General features: G+C 42.0%; 2 protein-coding genes across 2 annotated transcripts in view; one reads left to right on the top strand and one right to left on the bottom strand.

Annotated features, from left to right (window-relative positions):
- Window positions 1-5,321, top strand: part of ptchd3a (patched domain containing 3a) — a 6,771-nt gene extending 1,450 nt beyond the window's left edge. Inside the window, exons 2-4 of the mRNA XM_041881687.2 lie at window positions 373-494; window positions 622-767; window positions 2,394-5,321. Coding sequence (XP_041737621.2) covers window positions 373-494; window positions 622-767; window positions 2,394-4,354 — 2,229 coding nt within the window. The 3' untranslated portion in view covers window positions 4,355-5,321. The remainder of the gene's footprint in view (window positions 1-372; window positions 495-621; window positions 768-2,393) is intronic.
- A 431-nt stretch (window positions 5,322-5,752) lies between these two features.
- Window positions 5,753-13,416, bottom strand: pks1 (polyketide synthase 1). The gene is made up of 6 exons (XM_041881957.2): window positions 13,359-13,416; window positions 13,115-13,268; window positions 12,858-13,018; window positions 11,768-11,971; window positions 11,486-11,667; window positions 5,753-11,340 (listed from the first exon to the last, which is right to left on the bottom strand). The coding sequence occupies exons 1-6, from the start codon at window positions 13,414-13,416 to the stop codon at window positions 5,857-5,859; spliced, it is 6,243 nt and encodes a 2,080-aa protein (XP_041737891.2). The 3' UTR covers window positions 5,753-5,856.
- Between the last annotated feature and the right edge of the window lie 1,427 nt (window positions 13,417-14,843).

A 14,843-nucleotide genomic window follows, 5' to 3' on the forward strand; every position in this document is an offset into this window, starting at 1 on the left:
TATTGCATGATTGTGGCTCATTCAGAATGGCCAAGTCTTACATAAATCAATAGCCATTGTTCTTCCTTCACTTGGATGAGTCTCTTGGCAGCAGGCCAGAGATGAGAGAAGATGGCAGCGAGATCAGCCAGTTCATTTGTTGGAGAGAGCAAGCCAGTGCAACATCTATTGACCAGTGTATACTGTCATTGAGTGCATTGCTTTTCAGAGGCTTACTGTACTACTGTATACTGTATGTGTATGGAAGAGTTATCCTATGGCACAGGCTTATGTCTTTGGTCAAGTGTGTGTGTGCGTGTGTGTGCGTTTTTGGATGGTAACGTTGACAGCATAAATGATGACATGCACTGATTTTGCATTTCATCTTCCCAGGTTACACATTCTACATCACTGTCTAGGCAGGTGGAATTCGAGGCCAACACCAGGGATGTTATCCCCTTGTTTTCCATTACATATGTTATCGCCATAGTCTTTTCTATTGTGTCTTGCTTAAGGTATGTATGTGTTATATACATACAATACACAGCAAAACTATTATGATGTTCATCAATGACTGACCTTTGTGATTCTTTGATTCACTTAGACCCAAGGTCTGACCGGTATGTTGTTGTTTTTCAACAGGTTTGATTGTGTGAGGAACAAGGTATGGGTGGCCACCTTTGGAGTATTATCTGCAGGGCTTGCTGTGCTGTCTGCCTTCGGGATGATGCTGCATATTGGAGTGCCTTTTGTAATGACTGTGGCTAACTCACCCTTCTTGATATTGGGTAAGGAGCTATGGATACTTTTCATATTGCTTTGTTCAAATCCTGGGTCCATGACTCTAAGTCGGTTTGGATAAAAGTGTCTGCTAAATGGAATATATTATTAAACTGAACAAAAATACAAACACACCATGCAACAATTTCAAAGATTTTACAGAGTTACAGTTCATATAAGGAAATCAGTCAATTCAAATAAATAAATTAGGCCCTATTCTACGGATTTCACATGACTGGGAATACAGAATGCATCTGTTGGTCACAGATACCTTAATAAAAAGGTAGTAACGTGGATCAGAAAACCGGTCAGTATCTGGTGTGCCCACCATTTGCCTCATGCAGAGCGACACATCTCCTTTGCATAGAGTTGATCAGGCTGTGATTGTGGCCTGTGGAATGTTGTCCCAGTCCTCTTCAACAGCTGTGCGAAATTGCTGGATATTGGCGGGAACTGGAACACGCTGTCGTACACGTCGATTCAGAGAATCCCAAACCTGCTTAATGGGTGACATGTCTGGTGAGTATGCAGGCCATGCAAACACTGGGACATTTCCAGCTTCCAGGAATTGTGTACAGATCCTTGTGTCCATTATCATGCTGAAACATGAGGTGATGGCTGCGGATGAATGGCACGACAATGAGCCTCAGGATCTCGTCACGTATCTCTGTGCATTCAAATTGCCATCGATAAAATGTAATTGTGTTCATTGTTCTTAGCTTATGCCTGCCCATACGATAACCCCGCCGCCACCATGGGGCACTCTGTTCACAACGTTGACATCAGCAAACTGCTTGCCCACACGACACCATACACGCTGTCTGCCATCTGCCCGGTACAGTTGAAACCGGAATTCATCCGTGACTTCTCCAGTGTGCCAGAGGCCATCGAAGGAGAGCATTTGCCCACTGAAGTCAGTTACGATGCCGAACTGCAGTCAGGTCAAGACCCTGGTGAGGATGACGAGCACGCAGATGAGCTTCCCTGAGACGGTTTCTGACAGTTTGTGCAGAAATTCTTTGGTTGTGCAAACCCATAGTTTCATCAGCTATCTGGGTGACTGGTCTCAGATGATCCCGCAGGTAAAGAAGCCAGATGTGGAGGTCCTGGGCTGGCGTGGTTACACGTGGTCTGCGATTGTGAGGCCGTTTGGACGTACTGCCAAATTCTCTAAAACGACGTTAGCGGCGGCTTATGTAGAGAAATTAACATAAAATGCTCTGGCAACAGCTCTAGTGGACATTCCTGCAGTCAGCATGCCAATTGCACGCTCCCTCAAAACTTGAGACATCTGTGGCATTGTGTTGTGTGACAAAACTGCACATTTTAGAGTGGCCTTTTATTGTACCCAGCACAAGGTGCACCTGTGTAATGATCATGCTGTTTAATCAGCTTCTTGATATGCCCCACCTGTCAGGTGGATGGATTATCTTGGCAAAGGAGAAACACTCACTAACAGGGATGTAAACAAATTTGTGCACCAAATTTGAGAGAAATAAGCTTTTTGTGCGTATGGAACATTTCTTTGATCATTTATTTCATTTCATGAAACATGGGACCAACACTTTTCATGTTGCGTTTATATTTTTGTTCAGTATATATTCAATTTTTTAAATATGATCTTTCCTCTGCAGGTATTGGTGTTGATGACATGTTCATCCTCATATCCTGCTGGCAGCAGACCAACGTTCACGCTCGGGTGGAAGACCGCTTAGCAGACACGTACAAGGAGGCGGCCATTTCCATCACCATCACCACCCTGACGGATGTGTTAGCGTTCTACATCGGACTCATGACTCCATTCCGCTCTGTGCAGTCCTTCTGCCTGTACACCAGCACGGCCATCCTGTTTTGCTTCCTTTACAGCATCACCTTCTTTGGGGCGTTCCTCGTACTGAATGGGAGGCGTGAGAACAGCAACAAGCACTGGCTGACGTGCAAGGAGGTCCCTGAGGATTGCCCCGTGGGTCGCTCCAAATGGTACAACCTGTGCTGTGTGGGAGGAGCTTATGACCGCCATACTGGAGCAGAGGAAGTACAGCCCATGAATCACTTTTTTAAGAAGCACTACGGCCCTTTTCTGGTAAAGCCCTGGACCAAGGTGTGCGTAATCCTGCTCTATTCAGTTTATTTGACCATCAGCATTTATGGATGCTTCCAGATACAGGAGGGAATTGACCTTCGCAATTTAGCTGCTGATGATTCATATGTGAATAGGTATTATGATGACGAAAAAGCCTACTTTTATGAGTATGGGCCAAATATCATGGTAATCATAAGGGGTGAATTTGCATACTGGGAGGAAAAGAATATGTTGGATCTCGAATCTTGTGTAGAGGACTTCAAAAACCTGGCCTTTGTTGAGAAAGATATCTTTACATCCTGGCTGAAATCATATAAATACTACGGGTACCATACAAATCTGAATTTGAGTGTTGAAAATGTTTTCAAGACTAACCTAGGTTCGTTTCTGAGATTCTACTCTGACTTCAAGCAAGATGTAAATTTCACTAATAATTCCATCCGTGCCTCACGCTTCTTCATCCAGACTGTCAATATCACTACTGCCATTGATGAAATGAATATGTTAAACAATCTGCGAGATACTGCTAGGAGATGCTCTGTCCCTCTACTAGTATATCACCCTGCCTTTATATACCATGATCAGTACGCTGTCATAGTGAGTAACACTGTTCAGAATATCTCAGTCACCACAGCAGTCATGTTATTGATCTCCCTCCTACTGATTCCAAACCCTCTCTGTTGTCTGTGGGTGACATTCTCTATTGCTTCTGTCATTGTGGGCGTCACTGGTTTCATGGCATTGTGGGATGTTAATTTAGACACCATATCAATGATCATTCTTGTTGTCTGCATTGGATTCTCCGTGGACTTCTCTGCACATATTTCCTATGCCTTTGTTTCCAATAAGAAGCCAACTGCAAACGAGAAGGCAGTGGAAGCGCTGTTCCATTTGGGCTATCCCATACTTCAGGGTGCTTTGTCTACCATACTGGGAGTGATAGTGCTGTCTGCTTCCAAGAACTACATCTTCAGAACCTTCTTCAAGATCATGTTCCTTGTCATCTTTTTCGGGCTGTTCCATGGCATCACTTTTATCCCTGTCTTTTTGACATTCTTTGACTTTTGCAGTGGCAACTCAGGCAATGTCAGTACTCAGGAGAAAAAGGCGCTGGAAAATCAAGCCATGACCAACTGCCAGCCCAAAAACATCCAAGAGAAAGCCATTGACCACGACAAGCAAATCTATGACAATCACACATTCCTGCCAGACAATCAACAATTATTCCAAACACAGCCCTGTCCCTCAGTCTGGACACTGACTGTCAACACCCATCACACCCAAAGTGGTCAGATGTGCATGGCAAGCACAGTTCCCATGTTCAGAGTTGATAGTCAAACATATGAAGTTCAGATGTACACAGCTAGTAATGACACTGTCACGGTCAACTGTAACCAAAATCTGGGGTCTGGTGAACATCATTCTGTGATTGGAAATAACCAACCACCAGTTTTACAGGAGTGTAATGCCCCGGTTATCAATTGCTCTGATTCTGCAGATCCTGTTCCTTGAACACCCCACTGTGTGATAAAGTATGTGATGTTGTTTCATGCGGTGTATCTTACATATGAGGTTTATGTAAATCTTAAAGCCCTAATCACAATGTTTTATAGTTTAAACCTTTTTGATTGGATTTTTGTTGATGCCACTCATACATATAAGATTCAAGTGGCCATCATGTAAAATATATCCATAAAATAGCTTAACTGTTAAAGTTATTGTTCTACAAAACACATTATTTAACTTTGCAGCAATGCATCAGTTTTAATGGGTTACTATACATGTGGCATTGTTGATGGATTTTAAAACCACCATGAGCATGTTCATATTTGTATTTGAAGAATCACAAGCTTTACTGATACATTAGAATAGTGTTCATGATCTGTACAATTTACTATTGTGTACAATTACCAACATATTTGTATAAAATGAAATTGATTTCAATTTCTACATTTCTCTTGATGTCTTTAAAGGATAGAGAGTGTTAGAATTTCTGCAATATCACTTCCTAGAAACATTATTGCAAACCCTCTGTTGGGTTTGCAATTGATAATTCATATTTTCATCAATTAATTATTGATACTGTTAAAACACATACCATACTATGTATTGAAACCTAATAAAACAGTATTTACTAATTTTCACATTTATTCAATTTATGATGTTAAAATAAATGATGTTGTCCTTGCTTACCCTTGGTTTAGGTAGTTGATTTCTACAGGTGATGTTTGTAAACCACAAGGTGGCAATGTGAATACATACAGTGAAGAAAACTTGTGCTGATATCTAATTGTTTGATATTTGTTTTGTTCACCATGTAATTTATTACCTAGGAGTTTATATTTTGACCTCATAATACTCACTGGCTTCTGTAACACCTCTTGTAAACAATATTTGTGGAGTACTGTACTATGCATTTGAAATACAAATCATCTCATTTGCATTCAGACTATTTCCAATAAACCATATCCTTTACGAATATTGATCCCTTTCCCCTGCACTTAATTGTATTACTTTTTCACGTCAAAATGTCTCAAATGACAAAATGTGAGTACTTCCTTTAATGTTCTACTTATTCTGTGGGTTTTGCATACTTGCTAACGCCTCTGTTTGGCTGAATGACAATGGCACAGAACTTTTAATCATTAATGCAGCAAGGTTTCCAGCAAAATTATCTTAATGATCTAAAATGAAAACAAAACAGGAGCAGACTGAAAATATGCCTTTATTCTTGGTAATATAGTATAATATAGTTGACAAAACCTCAGGCTTTGATTATGTCACTGGATAATTCAGTGAGCTTTTCGTATCAATGAAGTAGGGGTATTTTTGCAACTTAGATTTTAAGCCACACTCAACAAAACTCTAAACCTTTTCCATTTCACAAAATGTTAACATACTGTAGCATCCTTTAAAATAAACTGAACATTTACCAATACAAATTATATTAGACAGCGTTATAAATCCAGAATACTCAGTAAAATATTTAAATGTTGCTAGTACACTTTGCTGTCTTACCCACCCTCTTTCAGAATTGTTACCAATGTAGACAGTGTGGTGCTTGGGTCCAGTAGTTTAACCAGGGGAACATTCACACCTCTCTCTTGGAAGATGTGATTCTGCAGAGTCATAGCCAACATTGAGTCAATACCCAGTGCATACAGGGCAGTGTCGTCATTAACCTCATCTATGCTAACATTAGTGATTTCACTTAGCATAGCCCTGACATTCTCATGTGCTGTGGAAAGGTGTTGGACCATGGGTTCTGTCATGTTAGTGTTCTCAAGTTCTTGCTCGACTAAAGCTGTCAGCCTGCCTCTGAGAGATGCGTTTTGGGAGAGAACATGGTTGCTCAGATTTCTGAAGTTGAATTTGCAAATGACTTGCTGTGGGTTGTTCATCAACAAACACTTTTCAAGGGCCTCATGGACTTCTGACACCTCCATTATCATCATGCCCTTTGCCTCAAGAAACCTTTGGAAATTGTCTTTGTTCAACAATAGACCGAGGTTCAAAGGCCCCCAGTTGATGGACTGTCCAGCAAGCCCAAGGTTTCGGCGATAATGAGAGAATGTGTCCAGGAACGAATTGGCTGCTGCATAGTTAGACTGCGAAGCATTGCCAATGAAAGAAGAGATGGAAGAGTAGCACACAAAGTAATCCAATTTGTTGTGCAATGTTGCAAAGTGAAGATTCAATGCCCCATTCACTTTGGGTCGAAGAACTTTATTAAAGTGTGATCGGTCAAGGGTTTCGATCAAAGCATCATGCAACACAGCTGCACTGTGAAACACTCCTTTGATTGGACAGGAGGGAAACATTTGTACAATTGCTGTGATTGCATTCACAACCTGCCCTGACACTGACACGTCACATTGGACACTCATGATAGACACCCCACATCTCCTCTGGAGATTGTCCACCTCAAACTGCATCTCAGCTGACAGAGGACTTCTGGAGAGGGTTGCAATGCATCCGCCACCCCTGTGAGCAATGAACTTCACAGTCTCAAGTCCCAAACCCGAGAGTCCTCCAGTCACAATGTACACACAACTCTTCTTAAAGAGCTTGCTTGGTCTCATTAGCAAAGGGATATCAGACACTGTATTTTCTGAATCCACATGACCCAAAACTACTTGAGACACAGCCTTAGCTCTGAAGTAGGACTCACAGTGCGCAGTGGGCTGAGGTTCTCTTGTGTCTGTCGATTGAAAGGTAATGGTTTGCAGAGATTGCGATACACCATCAAAATGTAATGACCTCAGCCAATGGTGGATCTTTGTTTTCTGTGCCTTTAGATTGGCTCTCTGGAAAACAGTTGACACATAAAGTGTTTGGATATGTGTATGTTCGCTCTCATGTGCAAAAATGTTTGCTGAGGATGACACCTGGTTGTCACAGACTACAACAATATTATTTGCTGTGGCTCCACTGCCTATTCTCACCACTAGAGATGGATCAAAGGGAGGCAATACAACAAATGTATTACACTGATCAATGTTCAGGAGTTGTCCACTAAACTGGGGCAGAACGATGGCATTCCATCCTGATTTGTTTGCCGTTTGGGTTAAGACCTTCAGCAGACCAGAGTCAGGTACAGAGGAGATTATGCCCAACCTTCTCTGTTGTTTGACTCTGGGTAACGCTCTGTACAAGATTTCCCATGCCAGCACAAAGTAGGACACACAGGGTGCCTCCTTCAGAAATGGGAGCCTCTTCGGGTTGTAGCATGCTGCTTCAGGAATCACAATCTTAGAAGATGCAGCAATGGGATAACATGAAACTACATGGTCTCCCACTTTCAGTTTGCTCACATCTTTCCCTACAGCTGTGACAGTGCCACTGAAGTCAAGGGCCAAAAGCTGGTGGTTCTGAGATGCATGTTTGTTCCAGTACATTGTCTGGCCAAAGTTCAGATCAGAGACACTGACAGAAAAGTAGTCAGAGGAATGAACACAAATCTCACTGAGCTGAATCTCAACTGATTTCTCCTGGATGTGGTTATCCTTTACATCACAAGGCATGGCAGACAAGCTAGTCATTCTGTATGGGTCAGCAGTCTGAAGGATGAACTGCCCAGAACTCATAGAGTAGACAGTTCCCTCAGAGCTGGCAATCCCTTTTATGGGGGTACGGACTATCACTGTTGAATATATCTGGCCCTTGCTGATCATGACCTCTGGGTGTTTGCTGGTGTTAATCACATGAACCAATGCCTGAATGTCTTCACTTGACACAGAAGCAAGGTCAATCAGCTGAAAGGAGAGGCCTGGTATCTCAGCAGCACAGGCTCTTGTCATGCCAGACAGGACAAAACCAGGACTGATATGGTCCACGGTCGTCTCTGCTGAACGGTAGGTTATGACTCGGATTGTGCAGCAACACTTGTTTTCTTTCAAGGCAAGAACAATCTGACGATAATGCTCACAGCAGTCAACCAAGCATTCCAATGCCATCTCAGTCGACAGATGACTGAGGTCTTGTACACCCCACATGAACAGTATCTCCTGTAAATCTACACCAGCATCACCTTGAAGAGAGTGAGACACTAAGTCTCGAACTTGTGGGTTGGACCCAAACTCTCTGTTCAAGACAAAAAATGATGTTTGGTGTACGTATGGCCTCAATGCTTTGCCAACTCCCAGGATGTCTTCAAAGATCAAGGCTTTGGGTTTACAGTTTACGTGGGTATTGTCAGTGATGGAGAAAAGTTCATTGTGAAAGAAGAATGACTCTGCAACGTGTGAGCAATTTCCTAAAAACGAGATCCTCACATGCTTTAGTTCCACTAAAACATGTCCGTCTTTATTGGAAAAGCAACCACATACATCTATGTAGTCTGAGGTTTCTTGGATTGCTCTCAGATACATAATCATGTCCTCCTGCAGAGGTGCTACTATTGCCACACTGCCAATGGCAGATGGGAAACCTGGCCTGGTGGTCAGTCCTCCAATGGCTACCATAGCAGTCATTTGCAGAAAATAGTCCAACACCACAGGGTGAAGGAAGTACTCATGAAGCTGTTTCAGCACCTCACCTGGGACCTTAATCACTGACACTGCCTCCTTGAATTCATCGCCGAAGTGCACATCATCCAGCTGTCTGAAAATAGGACCATACTCAAAACCTGCACGGGAGAGGATTGAGTAGACCTCTTCCCCCTTTATCACTGATTTGCACCTTTTGAAAATGACATCCGGGCAAATGGTTTGTTCCTCAACCAATGTTTGCCCACTTCGATAACAAATGGTGCCTGATGCATGTGTTGCTGAGGGAGACTGTATCTTAAACATAGTCTCATTCTCTGCTGCCTCCAGTACCACTTTCATATGAGGAGAGTTTGTGCTGAGTGTAAACAAGCTCTGAAAAGTTACACTCAGCTGCATCAAGTAAATAGGCATCTTTGGTCTTGAACTTGCCATTATTGAGGCAAAAGCCAGTTCAACATACAATGCACCTGGAGCAATGGCAACACCATTGTTTTTGTGCTCCCAGAGATAGGGTGCAGTATCTGATGAAATATTGCATTTGTGCTCTTTGCTCTCATGCTTTGTCTGAGATATCAGTGGGTGTTGAGAGGAAGCTATCTTTTCATTTCCTTGTCTTACAGCCTCAAAATACACCTCTTTTGTCAGATTATCAAACTGATATCTTGGGAGGGGTGTTGGTGATGCCTCACAGCCTTTGTAGAAGTTGTCCCAGTCTACATGGACCCCCCGTTCAAACAGTTTGGACACAGTGGTCAGCATTGTCTCATTATCTTTTTCTGGCTGCACTGAGGACAGAACTATAGTGTCATTTCCCAGAGTCTCCTGGATGTTCCTTTGTAGAGCCCTTCTAGGGCCTATCTCCACAAAGACCACATTCTTCTGGTCTTTGGTTGCTGCTTTCATTGTATGCTCAAATGAAACTGGCTCTCGGATATTCCTAGCCCAATATCTCCCTGTGCTAAAGTCTCCATGGGTGTACATGTCTCCAGTCACTGTTGAGAAAAGCTCACAATCCATTTTGTTCACTGTCAAAGAACCAATACTTTCCTCAATACGGTCCACTATGGGATCCATCATATGGCTGTGGTATGCAGCAGGTACATCCAGTACACAGAGGAACAGATTCTTGCCTCTAAACAAAGCTGTCAGCTTTTGATGGAGTGTGTCTATAGCGTCTGCATCACCTGAGAGGGTGCAGGACTGTGGGCTGTTGAAGGCAGCCAGGCAAACCTTCCCAGAGTAGATTGGAAGGATTTTCAGGACCTCTGACACGGCAATGTTACTGACCACAAGCATTTTCCCTCCTGTTACCTTGCTCTGCAGAGTACTGCGGAAGTAGATCACCTTCACTGCATCCTCAAGGGACAACAGACCAGAGCAGTGGGCAGCAGCAACCTCTCCAACAGAGTGGCCAAGAATGGCATCTGGTTTAATACCCCAGTGCTTGAAGAGACTGGCAATGCCAACCTGAATGGTAAAGAGGAGGGGCTGGACAACATCTGGCTTAGTATAATCATCATTGTCGAAATCGTTTGCTATCTTTTGTGAGATGCCAGTACTTTTGTAATTCTGGAAGAGATTCTCAACCTCTCTGACCTTTTCTCTGAAAACTGGCTCCTCTTTCAGAAGCTGCTTACACATTCCCCTGTAGGTCACTCCATTCCCACAGAACACAAAAACCAACCTGTTATCTGACCTTGATGGCTTAAGCTTTCTGTTCATCGCACACTTCAGTTGATTCTCTAAGTCGGGGACAGAGGACGTCATAAATGCTTTCCTGTACTTGTGTCTCAAATGGCTCCTCCTACATGCTGAGGTAAACATCAAAGTGAGAATGTCAGTTTGCTTATCTCTGCTAAGTCTTTGATGTGTGTCTGTGATAGACATTGCCAATGAGTTCTCTGAGGCTGCAGACAAAACAAACAACTTGGGACAGTCATAAGTAGTCAATCTGGTGTTGTAGCCCTGTATGTACTCCTTTACTATCACATGGGCATTTGTCCCTCCAAACCCAAAGCTATTAATACCAGCTAGCCTTGCCATGGGCTCTGTTTTTTCCCACTTCTCTGCTTTGATCGGAACTCTTACATTGAGAGCTTTGGCATCGATACTGGCACTGTCCTCAGAGTAGAACAGTGAAGGGACAATGGTTTCATGCTTCATCATTAGTAGTACCTTGATTAGCCCTGCCACTCCAGCTGCAGATTCTGTGTGTCCAATGTTGCCTTTCACAGAGCCGATGCGGAGTGTCTCGGAACCTGGAGCTCTGGCTTTGGCAATGACTTTGGAGATGCTGCTTGCTTCTATGGGATCCCCCACTGGAGTTCCAGTCCCATGAGCCTCTATGTACTGAACAGATGACAGGTCAGACTCTGCCGAGTAGATTCTGTGTAGTAGCTCTTCCTGCTGGACCATGGATGGCTTGGTGATTGGAGTGACTGTGTGGCCATCTTGGTTTACAGCAGTTTTTCTTACTATGCCCCATACCTTGTCAAAGTCCCTCAGAGCCTGTTCAAGGATACATTTGGGTACCATTAGCAGTAATATTAATATTTCTTTTTATTATAAAATAGAACTTTGTGATTTATGTGGTTCAAAACTAAACTACTTCAAATTGGTTAAATTTAAAACATAGTAAACACTATACTCTTACATTTTTCAGTGGCTTCAGCAGAATAATCCCGCAGCCCTCTCCTCTGCCATAGCCATCTGCTCTGCTGGAGAAAGGTTTGCTGGTGCCTTCAGGTGAAATCATCTTTGCCTTGCTGAGAGCAACAAAGACTCGCGGCTCTATGATACAGCTTACACCGCCACAGAGAGCCATTTCACAGTCCCCTGAGTAAAGCAGATTGAATAACAGTTAAGTGGTAATAATATGATTGAAATATGCCAAAAAATTAGAAGTCTTTCTGATGGTAATTATGAATAGAACTACCTTGCTTGATGGCCTGGCAGGCAGAATGGAGAGCCACCAAGGAGGAGGAACATGCACTGTCTATGGCAAACGAGGGACCAGTGAGATTGAAGATGAAGGATATCCTGTTGGCTGCCATACTCATAGCCGTCCCTGTGCCGTTGTAGTGGGTTATGGTGCAGGGTCTGTTGTTCAGGAGCGTCTCATAGTCCCTGTTCATGAGACCTGTGAGAACACATCCATTGCAGAGTATTATTCACTGTTATATTGTGTCGCTGCAATTAGGTGTGCTTGCTGAAGGCAAAGCAAAACTGTAGATTTCTTACATACTTCTTATTATTATTTGATGTCTTCCGCCCGCTCTAGAGCTTAAAAGATTTAAGCTATAAACACAAAACCAACTTCCAAATGCCCAGACTGCCAACTTAGATTGCTTGAGAGAATCTTTTTGGTAGCATTTATATTTTTGTACTATAATAATATTTAAATGAGGCCCACAGACTTGAATGGTAAAACAAAACATTCTAGACCTATCTTCTCTTTCACCGTTTAAGCTATCAACTCCAAATTAACGTTGAGATGTTCAGACTGACCCTAATTAGATTGATGTCAAAATATTTGTGATACTATATAGACTTTTTGAACGATAACCATTTACAATGTATATAAATTAACATGTGTTTGAATGAGAACCATATAAATACTGTACAGAAGTAGCTAATCAAAATGGTCAAGCTCCTTGGCTAATTAAGCTACAAGACCATTAAAACATTAAGGCTATCCTAACTTCAAATCTTTAAAAATGTTTAACAACTATAACTAAATAAATGTGCATTAAATAACTCACCAACAATAACTCTTGAAACGTTCAAGCTAGAGACACTCAAACCAACTTTCACATGTTCAGGCTATCCTGTCTTATCCGATCCAATCAATCAATATTTCAATCTACCAACTTTTTCCAACTATAACCAGTCACTACCATTACTACTGCAGTCTCTACCACAATTTATTTCACAACCATAAATACTTTAAAACAAGCTAGCAAGCACACCACATTTTCTTCAGGAAATTCACTTTTTTAGTTACCATGTTAAAACATTATGGTTACCTATGTAAACACCTGTTCTGGTCCCACTGACTTTCTCCATTGGCATCCCAGCATCCTCTAATGCCCTGTATGTACACTGGAGTAGGAGCTTGTGCTGAGGGTCCATGAAGTCTGTTTCAGCCTCAGTGATGCCAAAGAACTTGTGATCAAACTCATTAAACCTGGGAGATAAAGAGATTCCCATCACAGATTTCTACTTTACCTCATTGTCAAATATAACAATAAATACATTGAAAGTTCAATTGTTCATGTCTTACCCATCTAGAAGAGCAGCTTTGGTTGTTTGTGTCTTCCCAGGTTTGCTATCATCAGGATCATACCAATAAGTGCTGTCAAACCTCTTGTCTGGAATGTCTACTACACAGTTCCTCCCTTCCAATAGAACCTTCCAGAAATTGTCAAGCCCCTCACCTACAACAAAAGGTCAAAATCCAGCATCACTGGCTTTTGGTATCTTTAGACAAACAAAATGTATCAACTCCTTATCTCATCCATTCTTACCTCCTGGGAAATTGCATCCTATCCCAACTATGGCAATGTCGTCTTCGTTGTCCTCCATCTTTGCATCTCATTACAACCGACCTTCTTTGACAAGATGTAAAATCATGTGACCTTGAACAGTCTTTCATGCGTTTTACCTCCTATTCAAAGACTGTGTTGAATGGAGGATATTGTTTCAAAGTCCCTCAAAGTTTTGTGGAAAGCAAAACCTTTAGCAAACCAGTCTTTACTGGCAGCTGAACCATTCCTATTGGAGCTCAGTGTTTGTCCTCTTGCCACAACTTTAGTATTCTACCCCTGGTCCTCTTTATAAATCACCTAACGTCTCACTGATCACAGTCAGATGCATCAAGACAAAGGGAGCAGGGGCCCAAACAATAGATTTATTTGTAAGAGAAGCTTTTGAGCAATTTTTAATTAGGGTAGTTTGAAACTGAAGTCACTAATTGCAGGCTTGAGTTGAGATGAGGTTTAGTTGTTCAGGTGCATGCTATGAAGATGACAATGGATGATTATGTTCCCTTTTGTTGCCCAGACTTTTTATTGAAATCTCTTCGTTCAGTGATCATTATTACAAAACCTATACAGACTACCCGGGTAAAATGGATGTGGTGACTAAAACGGTTTATACCTTTCCATCATCGTCTATAGAATATCAGACCAATTGCATCTAATGAGGGGAAGGAGAAGCCAGGCATCTCCCTCAAGAGGAACCAATACTAAGATGACTAGAGACAGACTAGACATCCAAGAGTATGTCCTGTGATTGAGGGTAATTTGGCTAACAGTAAGAGTATAGTCTCAGGTCAGTGTATCCAACATCAGGTCATTAAAGGTCAAAGAATAGCAAGACAATGCACTCACACAGTATATGTGCATGTGCAAGGGTGTGTTTCACTCTGCTGCAACATGATAGCTGCGGGAACCAAAACACCAGAGAAGTTTCGCTTCACACTGCGTTGTTGCGGAAGTCCAATATTGCAGTTTAGAGCGTTGACCATGAATGCAAACTTTAAGGAAAATGTATTTTTAAAAAAGGCCCATTGTCAGTAGTGCAGTACTGCAACAACGCTTTGAATTATTCCAGGACAAAATCTCTCGACCAAAGACCAGAAGTCAATGTCCAGAAGAACAGCATGATTTTAGAATTACTTTTATTGGACTTCCACAAGATCCACACCAAGAGATGAAGTATAGCTTCCATACACACATATATACACAGCTCCCTCACAGTTCCTTTACATATTGGGCTTAGAAGAGGGCAAATCTGGCACACTTTGGGTACATAAATAAATGAAAACATAAAATGCTTGTATTGAACTACATACAGTTAATGCCGTTGAATTACTTCACATTCAGAGAAAAAGTCAACCATAGCAGTTCCACAATTCAGAGGCGTCATAAAGGGGACAGAACACTGTTACAGCCATTCTGTATTTACATTCTATATGTATATTAAATGACTAAAAAAAAATGTTTTAAAAA

Source organism: Coregonus clupeaformis, chromosome 7 (assembly GCF_020615455.1).
Source record: "Coregonus clupeaformis isolate EN_2021a chromosome 7, ASM2061545v1, whole genome shotgun sequence".
In the NCBI taxonomy this organism is placed as follows: domain Eukaryota; kingdom Metazoa; phylum Chordata; class Actinopteri; order Salmoniformes; family Salmonidae; genus Coregonus; species Coregonus clupeaformis.

Excerpts from the sequence above, each read along its gene's own strand:
- pks1 (XM_041881957.2), bottom strand. The coding sequence starts at position 13,416 with ATGGAGGACAACGAAGACGACATTGCCATAGTTGGGATAGGATGCAAT. Across the intron at positions 11,668-11,767 it reads CTGCCAGGCCATCAAGCAAG|GGGACTGTGAAATGGCTCTC; the intron begins GTAGTTCTATTC and ends TGCTTTACTCAG. Across the intron at positions 11,341-11,485 it reads TGCTGAAGCCACTGAAAAAT|GCTCTGAGGGACTTTGACAA; the intron begins GTAAGAGTATAG and ends ATCCTTGAACAG.